General features: G+C 35.8%; 1 protein-coding gene across 4 annotated transcripts in view; it reads right to left on the bottom strand.

Annotated features, from left to right (window-relative positions):
* Positions 1 to 340: 340 nt before the first annotated feature.
* Positions 341 to 14,336, bottom strand: part of LOC133878610 (uncharacterized) — a 52,535-nt gene continuing 38,539 nt past the window's right edge. For 2 of the 4 annotated variants that reach the window (XM_062317178.1, XM_062317185.1), the window contains 6 exons: positions 11,275 to 11,680; positions 5,219 to 5,458; positions 3,531 to 3,600; positions 2,038 to 2,216; positions 1,381 to 1,447; positions 341 to 771 (listed from right to left, as the gene is read on the bottom strand). In XM_062317178.1, coding sequence (XP_062173162.1) covers positions 623 to 771; positions 1,381 to 1,447; positions 2,038 to 2,216; positions 3,531 to 3,600; positions 5,219 to 5,458; positions 11,275 to 11,680 — 1,111 coding nt within the window. In that variant the 3' untranslated portion in view covers positions 341 to 622. Of the gene's footprint in view, positions 772 to 1,380; positions 1,448 to 2,037; positions 2,217 to 3,530; positions 3,692 to 5,218; positions 5,459 to 11,274; positions 11,681 to 14,336 lie in introns of those variants that run through there. The other 2 variants (XM_062317196.1, XM_062317203.1) reach the window with 2 other exon arrangements.

The raw sequence follows: 14,336 nt of genomic DNA, 5'->3' as shown, positions 1-14,336 counted from the left end.
TAGTTCTTAATTACAAATTTATTGTCCATAATTGATGAAATATTTAAGAGAGAAATGGTCTTAAGAATACTGCAATTCTACAAAATCCTTTCACAAACTGACCGGTCAATCCATAATTAGTGAGCAAACATGAATTGCCAAATCAGTTTCTAATTAACTTTATAGTAAAAGTTGCTGGACTAATGCAAAAACTACACTTTTATCTCACTTTATTAATATGGCACTATCAATTTTTTTTATTTTTTTATTTTTATTTTTTTTTTTTTAACAAAGACTAATTAACAATATCACATCAGCACAGAGAATAAAAGTGCAATTTCTAGCATTTCTCGAGTTTCAGTAATCCAAACATTTTCCTCAAGCACTGGACAAGAAAGCTAGAGGATCATGAACTTTGATTATATCAAAGGTAATAAGTGTCTGAAATTGAGTTTTTACATGTATTACTAACATAAGGTAGCATGAGTCCTATTCCCCCTTTCCCCCTTTGATTAGAAGGAAAAAAAAAAAAAAAAAAAAACACTATAAGGTAGCATGAGAACATAGCCCTATTATGTAAATGTGTTACCTTTCCCTATCCCAGCTATCCTGCTCCATAAAGCAACCTAACAAAACCATAGAACTACATGGTTGAACCCGCCATTCTTCGTAACTTGGCCAACAGCTCTGCAGCAGCTGATTCTCTTGCTTCCCGAGGGTTGGTACACAGGTTACCACCACCTGAACTCTCGAAATCCACCCCTTTTACAGTCACACAAGCTTTAAATCCACCTTCAAAAGCAAAACAGAGTGAAAATTATTTTACTTCTGCATGGTATTCCAAATTTCTAAAAATCATGGAAACCTAGGAGTGAAAAGACTACTACAGGAAGACTATTCTGTTCTAAAACATCCACAATTTCATTCTCAAATTCCTTAACAGACCATCAAGATCTTCTCTAATCATAACATGATACAGAAAGCATCATGACTTTTTAAAACATTTCTCAAGCTTTAGCCTCTAGGATTTTAATCATCAATCGTAATGCATTACGATTTTGTGTACACCATAATGAGGCAACATATTAAAGGGTAAACTTATCAAAAAAAAAATTGAAAATCATTACAAGATATGGTGGAGAAATCCTTGCAAGGATCATTTTTGTAAAACATCTAACCGGATATTTGATTACTAAACAATCCCAATTTTACACCAGCACGTTTTAAACTTGATGGATCATCAAGGAGCAATACAATAGCTAGTAATTGCATCGAATACAAATTACACCATTTTGACATAATATATAAACAGCTATGCCATTAGTACTTCATTAATAGTACAAAAGAAAGAACTTCAGATTCGTGTTATTTAGAATACAAACTGAACTAAGATGATCTTACCATCTGATGTGGATACATGATAAGTTGGCAAAATCCAGTTGTTCTCATAACACACACTATCCAATTCCTGCCAAGTTAACAAGGTGTTATAAGAGAATGTACAATGCAAAATGATGCATAGAATCTCCATCTTTATTTCAAACATTGTAGAATATGAGTGATAATCTCATCAATTATCATAGCTTAATACCCTCTAGAATGCAGTCCCAGGGCAAACACAACCAATTACTGATTTTCTCAGAGGTTCCGAACTTGCTACCACATATTTGAGTCCCAATCAGGCACAAAATATTTAAATATCACACAAAATATAAGGCTCATCAGATAATATGAATAGCCTAGCCTCCCATCCTTACATCCTCCTTTTGATTTCTTGTTGCTTCCTTACGCTTTGAACTTCAAGGCACTTAAGCCCTGTTAAACAGTTCCAGCATGTAAAGAGCTTTGTTACAACTGCACCTATCCACCACGGCATGATAAATTGTTGTGCATGTATAGACACTTTCTAATACATTGTTGTGCACCCAATACCACTTCTACATACCACTAAATACAATCCCCATCAGTTTTGCATGATAAAAATCTAAATGACACTTCTAAGGTGATCCAATATGATACATTTTAAAGCTTGTATTAGAATCCAAAGATAAAACTTGCCTGGCATGGATTTTGTATACTGAGAACAGCCTCTGACAATCTTTTCCTCTTGAAGTTTTGGGATGAGTGTTGGTCCTCAAGTTGCTGATAAGTCCTTTCTTGGGTAATACTTCTTAGGCATACATCATTACAACCTTCTACAATGGATTCTAGCTTTAAGACCAAATCATCTTCACCACCTATCATAATAAGAAGAACACAAATATATAAGCATGGGTTGATTGCTACATGCAGGTAGGATATCCTACCGGTCTAAAATAACAAACTGGAACCTATTCATCTACTATTCTGAAAATATAATTCAAATAATCTCCACTTTTGATTAGTCGCTATAATGAATTGTTAGGTTTTGGTGTGTTTTAACCCGTTTAATATGCATAAAGTAAATATGCAGACAATGTATGAGTAATGCTTATATTAATAAATATAAGCTTTTTTTTTCTACAAGGAGTATAAGATTGGGCATTTGATTACTATAACAATTCATGCAAATTGATTAAGTAATTAATGTACAAATAATGAAACGTAATCACTCAAATAGAAGGCTACTCTAGCAAAATATTCTTGTAACTTGTTTCCTTTTTTCTCTTTCATGTGAACTTGGATATAAACGCTTTCCATCCCTTTTCATGTAATTTTCATTTATTGTTGTTTATGTTATGAATCTTACCCATGTACAAGTTTATCATACGAAGGCATGCTATGTGAAAAGTTTATGATTTGATTTCTGTTAACAAAGAGATTCGGACACTAAAGGATTGGTTTTAGCTCTAAGGCTGCATATCATCAAAGGAAGCATTCAAATATCCAAAATTACAGTCGTATTTTAATTCTTAAATATTCTAATTTACATGTTCACGAATAAGAATGGCCTCAATTTGGAACCCATGATTTAAATAACCAAGACCCTCTGGGAGAACCCAACTAACATTTGGAAGGCACTATTTTTAGCTCAATCTGAATCCCAAAGTCCTGACTTACATGTTCAAGAATAAGAATGGCCTGGATTTGGAACCCATGATTTAAATAACCGAGATCCTCATTTGGGAGAACCCAACTAACTTTTGGAAGGCACTATTTTTAGCTCAATCTGAATCCCAAAGTCCTGACTATATAGTGTTGAAGATTTGCTGAATATTTGGTCCACCGTAAATAAGGCTGATTTATATATTAATTTGATTACGATGTAATAACTTTATTATTCCTTTTCATATTAGGTTCTAGGTTTTTTCTATTTGACCAATGTAGCCTTATGGCACAATATCAAGTTCTTAAGCAATTACAATATTTCTCTTTCTCTACTTTTCTACTTGGTATCAGAGCAAGTTTTGCGATCTTTGGTGTTTTTACTCTCTTTGTGGCAGCACCGCCCGTGTGGGCTTAGAGCTAGTTGTATTTAGATCCTCTCTTATATTTTAAGCATTTAACTGGGAACTGTTCAATCTAATTACAAAAATTAAATGGAAGAAAAAGAACACTAAAAGGAGACATACCGTTTAAAATCTTCTGGATTTTTCTATCACACTGAGCAATCTCATCTTCTATATGGCGCTGCTGAAAAGACTGCAAACACAAGTAAAGATCAACACAGCATGAATCTTCCCAGGGTTTTGAAGTAGAAGGAAGCTATTGTCAAAACCGTGCAAGTAAACCCCTAAAAGGCAAAAATGACAAATGTCAGCATGGGTTGAAGAAACCAAAATACCATCCCATAGGTCTAACTAAAAAATCCTGTGATCAGAATGCTAACCAATATAGCAAGTGAGAACTTTCAATCTTCAACACCTAGAAGGATATAGGTTACAATTTACATGCCATCAGTGTAAACTCCAAAGATGTTATTGATTGTACTCACCTAATTGGCTAATCGGTAGCAAACACAACACGCAGATGGACATCACACTATGGTTGGCAATCTCGGTTGACGTATCCGATTCATGTCGACTTGCCTAACCCACCAACCCGTTAAGGGTCAACCCTAACACGGCCTGTTTAGTCAAACAGGTCAGACTTCTCAACCCTAACACGACGCATTTAAATAAGCAGGTGATACGACATGACATGACCCGTTTGATAAACAGGTCATGTTGGGTTGACCCAAACACAACCCATTTGACCCGTTATTTGATAAAACAAACACACAAATATAAACAAAATAATGAAACAGAAAGGTAAGCTGGATTTGGTGTCATTGTTTTAAGATAAATTATGTTCTCAAGCCATTGCAATGTCCATCGAGATTTTATGGGGAGATGTATCTCAATTGTATAAATAACGGTGAGACTCCTCCGTTTCTAATTCGGCTGTGAGCAGCAATCTTGAGCATTTCTAAATCCAAATTCATTTAATTCTCAATGTGTATATGAAAAAATGCTAGCAATCTAGTGCAGGGCACCTCTCATGTCCTTTCTTCATAGTAACAGGCATAAGTCACATTTAGAAAACTTGGTATTGTGACATGATACTAATGTCTTGCAAGTTAACGAAGTGACAGCAGAAGAGCCAACAACATGATATTAGACCCCAAACACCTAAGCATAATAGTCATCCCAAACTAATATGGTCAGACATAAACAGATTCGAGTTAATAGAGACCATATAGAAAAGCGAACAGAATACCAACAAAGAGCAGAGGCAAATAGTTAAGTGCAACATCAGCTTCAATTATCAATCTTGTGCGGAGATTTGATATTGATTTGTGATAATGAAAGAACATGGAAACACAAAATAAAATTCAAATATATATATATAGGCGCTTGTGCCCCGATGGTGGGGCCTTATGGGGAAGAACCCAGCCCAATAGGGACAGCACACCCCCCACTTCAAGCGCACCTCTGTATTATAAATGGCTCACCCATTGGTTAAGCGGGTTGACCCGGAATTGACCCGTTTATTAAGTAGGTCAAGTGGTTCGCCCCGGTAGGGACTCGAGCCCGATTATACCAAACCTTAACCCGCTAATTTCGTGTTGAGTTCATATCGGGTTCACAGGTCCTGTCAAAACTTGCTAGCCCTAGCAACACATACCCAGAGATATGTAGTTAATTACTAATATCTGATCTATACCCGTGTCTGTGTGTGTGTGAGAGAGAGAGAGAGACTGTTGAAAAAGTATTATCAAATCACTATTACGACAATTTTTTCTAACCACCATTAGAACATTTGAGGATAAAAATAATACCAGCTGATCTCTTTTACGAAGAAGAACTCTCAAGGCAGTGAATGACAATTCATGTTGCTTTGACCCTATAAAACTTTGCAATTTGTTGAGTTCTATTGAGTCGGATTCATAAGCAACCATTACATTATCACATAATCCATCTTGAACAGACAAGATATTGTCGCTAGTTCTATTTCCAGAAGCAATCTGTTCATTTTTGCATTCGGTAATGGAAGGCTTCATCCTAGAGTCCATCTCATCCTGTCAACCCAATATCAGATGCATAAAAATAAATCAAATATAAGAAAGCTAAAGAAGCTATAGTTAGACGAATTACAAAGTCAAAAACACATAATCTTGAACCCAAATCTTACGTATATGCTCATCAATCTGTGTAAGAAAGAAAAGGGATAGGTGTCCCTATTCTAGCACTCCCTATGAGGTATCACTATTCTGGAATCTTGTATTTTTCATATATATATATATCAACGAATTATGAGGGCCAGAAAAAGAAAACTGAAAATCTCTTTTGTTAATGCATATATTCTTCTTTTATAAGTAATCCAATCTCCTAAAGAAGCACAAAACGAAACCCAAATACATGGAAAGTACACAAGAGAAACACCCAATTAAGAAAAAGAACACATCAAGAAATTATAAGAAATTAGAAAAACAAGAACAATTGTATGCAGCCATCCAAACATGAGGAGATTTGAACAAAATGGCTTTTAACTCTATCACCGTCCTCTCACAATCTTCGAAATTTTGAGCATTACAAAATCTACAAATACACCACATTAAGCACAAATGAATCATCTTCCAAACTTCTATATTGCAGTGGCTTCCAAACTAACCTCTCTAACAAGCCGATAGCTCCACCACTTGTTGGGGCATAACTCACTCTATCCCAAATGGACAGAAGATCAATGCCCACAAATCACTGGCTACTTAACAATGGAGCAAAATATGATTAGTGGCTTCTCCACTCTTCTTACACATATAACACCACCATTATGATGTGCCTCTTTTTCAAGTTATCCATAGTAAGAATCTTCCCTAAAGTTATTGTCATTACAAAGAACGCCACTCTCGGATTAGCCTTATTTCTCCAAATGCTCTAACAAGGAAAGGTAGAGCCATGGGGGGAATTAGCTCATCATAAAAAGAATTGACCTCAAAAACCTACCTTTTGAAAGGAATCCAACAAATTTTATCATTGCCACCTCATCTCAACCTAAGAGTATATAAGGTTAAAGAACGAGGTAATCAAATCCACTTCTCAATCATGCATTGATATAATAAAGGTGATGTCTAGCTGTAAAGTGCCGTTAGAAAAATGCAAATGATATGCCACTGAAACCTCTTTGAAGCGAGATTTATTAAACTCTGGGAAAGCTGCCTTCGAAGTCTGATTCCCACACCACACATCATGCCAAAATCTACAACCTAGGATACGAGCCAAGCCTTCTACATCTTCCACGACGCCCACAACGACTAGCTCTAATTTAGCCAAGTTAACTTTAAAAACTGAGATAGCTTCAAAGCATAAGAAAAGACAACGCAAATAATGAAGGTGATTTGGGTTTGCCTAACAAAAAATCAAGGTGTCATCCGCAAATAAGAGATGAGACAAAAAGTGCTCGTCATTATTCCTAGACCCCACCAAAAAGCTTGATAAGAGCCCCTATTAACATGCCACAACATTCTACTCGAAGCCTCAATCACAACAAAAAGCAAAGGGAATAAAGCATCCCCTTGTCTTAGGCCATGAGAACCTTTAAAAGAAGCCAGTGGGAGTACCGTTAATCAAAACAGAGAAGTGCACCATGAAAATACAATGTGCCATCCACTCACACCATTTCTCTTCAAAACCACATCTCCTGAACATATACATCAAGAAACGCCAATTAACATGATCATAAGCCTTCTCTAGATCCAATTTACAAAGCACACCTGGTTCCCCTTATATGATTCTACTATCAAAGCATTCATTGGCAATAAGGATTGAGTCTAAAACCTATTTCCCCTCGATGAAAGCATTTTGAGTCAAGCAAATAACCTTCCCCAAAACCATTTTCAGCCAGTTAACTAGATCTTCAAAAATAATTTTATAGACGCCACCCACTAGATTAATAGGACAAAATCCTTAATATCCACAAACCTTGCTTTCTTAGAAACAAGGGCAATAAAAGTTGCATTGAGCCTTCTTTCAAACTTACCTCAAACACGGACCTCAAGGAAAATGTTCATGATATCTTCTTTGAGAACCTCCCAGCAAGTTTGAAAGAAGGCTAAAGAAAAGCCGTCAGGGCTGGGGCCTTATCACCATTCAAAGCTTCTTTTTTTTTGATAAGTTTATCACCATTCAGAGCTTTCACTACCTCAAAAACCCCACTCTGCTCAAAAGCTCTCTCCATCCAAATAGCCTCCTCATAATCATATCCCAGCAGAACCCAAGGCCTTTGCTTTTTGCTTTTATTTCTCTTTTTCCTCAGCTTGTACAGAACCTGGTAGAATAATCAACAGCTCGTGGTGGGAGGTAGATGGCGTCGTCATCACCATGATTGTATTTTGGTTGAATGATGTTGACACTGCCATCATTCCCATCAATGAGCCCTAAGATAGTATTTTTACTCTAAAAAAACCAAATTATTCAGGGAGCTTGTTTATCGGTTGTGGTGATCGACCATGTTTGTAAGAGTGGCCGATAGTTTCTCTGGTGGTTGTGGAGGTTGTTGTCGTTGGTGTTGTGTTAGATATTGTGGTTGATTGAGGCTTGTATCTGTGGTGTTTTTTGGTGTTGTCTGGTTGCCAACGACAAATCACCAACTGGATTCAAAGATTGGTTATAGGTACACATTGCTCCTATCCAAGATAAGCATATCCCTTTCTCTGGTTTAATCTTTTATCCGATATAGGAAAAATCAAGTTTATTCTTGGGCCAAGACCAACCCAACACATATAAAGCCTAGTCCACTCTATTGATCAAAATAGGCCCAATCCAAGCCCAACCCCACATATATCAAAATAAGCCCATATTCAATCCCAGTCCACCAATTATAAAAGCCCAAGTCTCATTGAGCCCATGCTTGTTTGAGCACCTTGTTTCATTAAAGCTAAAAAAAACACCAATTCCTCTAGCCTTTGGGATCAAGAAGATAATCAAATCATATGCCTCATGCTTACACATATTAAACAAAGTATCGGTTCGACTATGTTGCATCTTCGCTCTACAAAGGCAATTTGGGATGCTTTGAGCACATATATTCTGAAACTGTGAATGTTATTCGGATGGATGAGGTATGTGTGCAATACTTTGGAAGCAAACAAGAAACTCGGAGTTCGGAAGAATATTCTTCTTGCATCATAGGAGGGGTGGAAGAAAGAAATATGTTACAAACACTCACATATGATCTTGTACATATGGAAAAACAATACCAAAATGTGGATGTTGTTCTCTTTCCTCATGTCTTGAAGCCAAAATATGAGCCTGCTCATATGAAGATTTTGAGTAATTCTGAGCTTCCCTCTCTTCATGAAGTCTTTTCTCGACTTCACTATGTTCAAAGGTGGAAATTCTAGTGGTCCCAATAGTGACCAATCTGTTTTTGTAGCAAGGGGCAGGGAGGTAGAGGTGGTGATGCAGAGTCAAACTACATCACCAAAGGAATTCATTGCGTTAAAGAAGTCTCAAGCCTTTAGGAATGTTATGTCATTTTAATTTCTAATGTAATAATGTTTTGTTTCCTATCCTATTTCTATATGTAGTAGTCATCTTCTATTTCTCCGTAGTAGAGTTCTTTTTCTGTTATGTTCCTATTATTCAATAAGTTGGCTATACAAGGTCATGTAAGTGTAGTTATTTTGATAGATAAATGAAGAATTATAAGTTTGAAATTATGTGTTTGAGTGTGATGCTTTTGTTCAAAATGGGATTTCTCTGTTTAAGGTGTGATTTCTCTTCCCTTCGGTGGTGAGACTCTGCCAACAACCCGTTGTTGGGTAGTGAGGCCCTGCTCAACATGGGATCTATTTTTATTTTTTGTTGGCCTTAATTTATTTTATGTTGTTTATCGTTTGTGTTGCGTCAGGTAGTCGTGGTTCTCGAGATGGTTGGGATTCGAGGGGAGATGGTTGCGAATTGCGCAAATGTACTCATTGTGGCAGTAGCAATCATGTTGTGGATTATTGTTAGCCCCTCCAGGGTAAATCGTCTAGGTACGCCAATTAGGTCTCATCTCAAGACGACCCCTCTGCATCCTCTAGACCTACTCCTAGCACTGGTCAAACATTCAATTTTGATTTGATTACTATCTTGAAGTGTCATGATTGTTAATGAAAAGGCAAAAATATATTGATCTTTTCAAAATGTCCTTTACTTTATATTAGAGGTGGCACAACTTTAGAGAAGAATATTTTTCACCTTTTTAAAAAATGTGAGTAATATAATAAATTGAAGTATTGACTTCCACTCTTAGAAAGTTTTATATGATTTGAGAAATCCAAAAGGGAAAGTTTATCAACTATCTTGAGACAAATGGACCATTTGTCAAGTTTTATGCTTTGCTGACGATTTGTAAATGGAAATTACTGTCTGTTTTAACTTTTTTTGAATTTCATTTAACATTGATCATTTTCAAAATGGGAATATGATATGATATAAATCGGATTTTTTTTGTTCTGTTATGTTGTATGAGATCAATGATGGTTTTTTTTTTCCTATCTAGAGAGTAAGGTTGTACAAACGGGGTGGTTATAACCGCCCCGTAATCGCTAACCACTAACCGTATAACTGTATAACAGCTCTTGAAGGCGTTAATAACCGCTAACCGCCTACCCTTATATATAAATAATAAAAATATTTATATTATATATTTAATATAAAAAAAATATAACTTCGATACACAAAGTGATGTATTTAATCTTTTATATATATATATTTTCTCTAAAAAATTTATACTCTTTGATAACAAGCAAAAATTATACTTGGGATCACAATTTATTATCAATATCTTAAAACCTGCAAAAAGTTCAAATCACTACCTTTGAGCCTTTAAATCTAAGATTATGGTGCCTTATTCAATTTTTCCCAAGGTCCTACAGTTCATCTTTAAGGTAACAAATTAAGGGGGTTAGATGGAAATCTCATCGGCCAAATGAGTATTTGAATTAGTAAAGCTTGTTATGCAACTTATACCGATTTCTTTTTTCAAGTCTATTTATCTATATGGATATATAACACTTTTCTTGGTATATATTGTTTAATTTTACAGGGAATGGAATATTACAATACCTTTGCCAATGGATACAACATGGATTCTTTCGATTATTTATTTGACAAGCCCTTAATTTTTTAAAAAATCAAAAATCAAAAATAAAAAAAGCCCAAATGTCCACATATAAAAAGCAATTATCAACCGCCGGTTATATGATTTAATAACCGCTAACCGCTGATTATAAAATAACCATTAACCGCCTAAGCGGAGCGGTTGTTAAAATTCAACAATCGCATTAGGCGATTGCGGTTAGCGGTTATAGCCAATAACCGCTAACCACAACCGTTTGAACAGCCCTACTAAAGAGGTTTCTTCTTTCTTGTTTTTTTCTAAAAAAAATAAAAATCATTGCTAGTGTTTGTATAGTTGGAGTTCGAAGGGTTGCCAACGAAAACTGGTAGGTTGATAGGGATTAGAGTTAAGGAGGTTGGGGCTGACTTGGAGGGGAGACAGAGAGGAAGAGAGAATCGTTATTTAATGAAAAACCAAAAAAATAAAAATTACATGTTAGTAAGTTGTTGACGTCATACAAAGCAAATGTCATATCAACCAAAATAGACTGTGGCAATAAGAATTATGCGACATAAGAAGAATCCATTATGGCTCATTGTTAGTCTATTAGGGATTGCACAACATTAAAACAATTTAAATAACTAAAGGATGATTGACAAAATTAACATTGCAGGGACCGAATTGAAACCAACAACAGACCTTGCAAACTAGAAGTGTATCTAACCCTAATAAATTTTAATTAAAAGGAAATCAAAAAGGCTGTCACGTAAGTGGATAAAGAGATCTAACCTTAACCTTGGCATTATTTGGTGAGCCATTTAAATAACTTCCCATACATTTATTCGTCTTTTCTTCACAATTGTCAACTTGGATAGTATTTGCTATGTTCTTGCATTTCTCTCCATTCTGGGAAGGAAACATGAAAGAGTCATCCGCATTCATATTCAGAGACCCATTGAGTTCTCCAGACAAACCAATCATGTGACATTCACTATCATCCTTCAGCTTGAATGATTCAGTATTAGCGTTCTTTGCCTTGTTGCCAAAACCCCCTACTAGTCCATATTCTATATGAGATCTATCTCGGCTTTTATGAATTTCTGGAGTGCAAGGTTTCTCTGTCCTGTCAGGGCTGTTCACATTTGAATTTCCCTCTACCATGCTTAAAGAATGTAAACTACCAGATAGAACTTCCCTGCAGAATTTAGTTTCCCTTTTTATAGTAAGTAAATGAATTTGACAACAACAAAAAAAAAAAAAGAAAAAGAAAAAAAAAAAACCAAAAGAGCACAGGTGAATATACCACAAAATATATAAGAAAATAATAGAACCAAGGAAAGCAACACCCTTCAACCTCCACATTTGTTACAAGGGCTGGCAATAAACCAGCACTATAAACAACTAGAAACTGCAGAAGCAAACCCAAAAAGAACCATACAGTCTGTAGAAACACCAACAAAGGCCAAGACCCCAGCTAATCAGCTATGCTGAAGATTTCATCTGAAAGCTTGAAAGTTATAAGACTCATAAGTAAATCTAAACCACATGAGATACAAAAATCTGTATCAAATCTAATCAAATAGAAGGCTCAACAATGCAACTTTCTCGAAAAAAAACAAACAAACAAATAAACAAATGTACTGAGGACATAAATCACACTCACATAAAATCTATAAAGGTTATGAACAGAGGAACCATGAAGTTTGTATCGGTGGTTGATAGAACAGGAGGTGCATTTATGGATTCGGTCCAGCAATCCAATCACGAGAAAATAAAATTATCCTTGTGAATGGAATCTTAAGTATCCCATTATTCAGACTTCTCATGTCTGAACCATAAAGAATACTTCTTTTTGAGCAATCTCAATCAATGTTAGTTGAGAAATAATTGGTTGTGATTTGAGGAGTTCCTTTGTTTCAGTAACAAACAAACTAAGCACACAGGTTACTAAAAGCCATAATTTGAACTCTTAACTGTTAGAAAGGGTAGGGATGGGTATGCAGGTTAAGGAAAGCCTTTTATAGTCTAAAATAGCCACCAAGAACATGGTTTGAGAAGTTTTTTTTTTTATAAGTAATTGTAATTCAATTCTTTAAAAGCGCAGAGAAGCGCAACCCCTATACACGGAAAGTATACAAGAGAGTTCTTTGAAATAGTATTAAATTTGGTATTCACAGATGCTAGACGGATCATTTAGTATTCCATTCGCATATCAATGTGGATTATATTCTACTTGCGGTATAAGGATGCTTCTGTTGCGACTCTCTTGAAGCTTTCTGGTGGCTCCATTCAGTGGAACGTGAGCTTTGCTAGAACAGTTCATGATTAGGAGGTGGATGTCTTTGCCTCGTTCTTCAGAGTATTGTATTTAGTTAGAGTGAGATAAGAAGGTAAAGACAAGTTGTGGTGGGTCCCCTCCAAAAGAGAGTTGTTTGCTGTTAAATCCTTCAACAACGTCATGTGCTGTAATGAAGGTTTTCGTTTCCCATTGAAGAGTGTTTGGCGAACTAAGGTTCCTTTGAGGGCAGCCTTTTTTGCTTGGTAGGCAGCCCAATGGAAGATTCTTACCATAAATAATCTCAAGAAGTGGCACGTCACTGTGATCGATAGGTGTTGCATGTGTAAAAGGAATGGGGAGTCCGTGGACCATCTTCTTCTTCATTGTGAGGTTGTCTTTGCAATTTGGAATGTGTTCTTCAATCAATTTGGACTACCTTGGGTTACGCCTAGACATGTAGTCAACTTGTATGCTTATTAGTGGACTCCTAGCAACTCTTGGAGTGCTAATGTGTGAAAGAGATAGTGCCTTTGTGCCTTTTGCGATGTCTATGAAAGAAAATGAATGACAACAATTTTGAAAACCATGAGAGGACTTTAGAGGAGATTCAGTCTCTATTCTTCAATACTCTATATCTTTGAACAACTGCTTTTAGTTATCCTTTTGTGATTAGTTATCGTGGTATCCTCATTCTTTTTGCTCCTATCTATATATTTTATGTCGTATTCTTCACATGTACCTAGGACACCTTACGCTTTCAATGATATTTCGATTACTTATAAAAAATAAAAATAAAATTCTACTTGCGATATATGTAGATAATGTTGTGATTACTGGAAATCACTCAGGATATATTGCCAGATTGAAACAGTTTCTACAACATCAGTTTCATACCAGGAACTTACGCAGACTTTGATATTTCCTTGGTATTGAAGTTGCTAGATCTCAAATAGGTATCAACTTATTTTAGAAGAAATATGTACTTGATTTATTAGATGAAAAGGACATGTTGGGCACTTGTCCTTGTAATATTTCTATGGACCCAAATCAGAAACTTTTGAAGGATGAGGGAAAGTCATCGAAGATCCTAGCAAATATTGTATTGGTTAGGAAGATGAATTATCTGACCACCACCAAGCTAGATATTTCATATGTAGTCAGTGTAGTGAGCCACCTCTTAGAGGTTCCAACGGTCCCACATTGGAATGATGTCACTCATTGTTCGTTGCTTGAAGTAAGTTCTTGGTCTCGAAATACTGTATAGATGAAATAGGCACTGCAGGGTGGAAGTCCTTATTGATGAAGATTGAGTAGATTCTCCTTTAGATAGAAGATCTACTACAGGGTATTGTACATTCTTAGACAATAATTTGGTAACGTGAAATAGTAAGAAATAGACAGTGATAGCCTGATCTAGTGCAAAAGTTGAGTATAGAGTGATGGCTTGTGCTGCTAGTGAGCTAACATGGTTACAACATTTTCTTCAAGAAATTGGATTTCCAGCTCATACTCCTACTCTATTATTTTATGATAATCAAACTGCTCTACATGTTTCCTTTGATCTTGTATTTCA

Source organism: Alnus glutinosa, chromosome 1, assembly GCF_958979055.1.
Source record: "Alnus glutinosa chromosome 1, dhAlnGlut1.1, whole genome shotgun sequence".
Classification (NCBI taxonomy): Eukaryota; Viridiplantae; Streptophyta; class Magnoliopsida; order Fagales; family Betulaceae; genus Alnus; species Alnus glutinosa.
The sequence above is the reverse complement of the archived record's forward strand: the minus strand, read 5'-3'. Positions and strand labels throughout refer to the sequence as shown.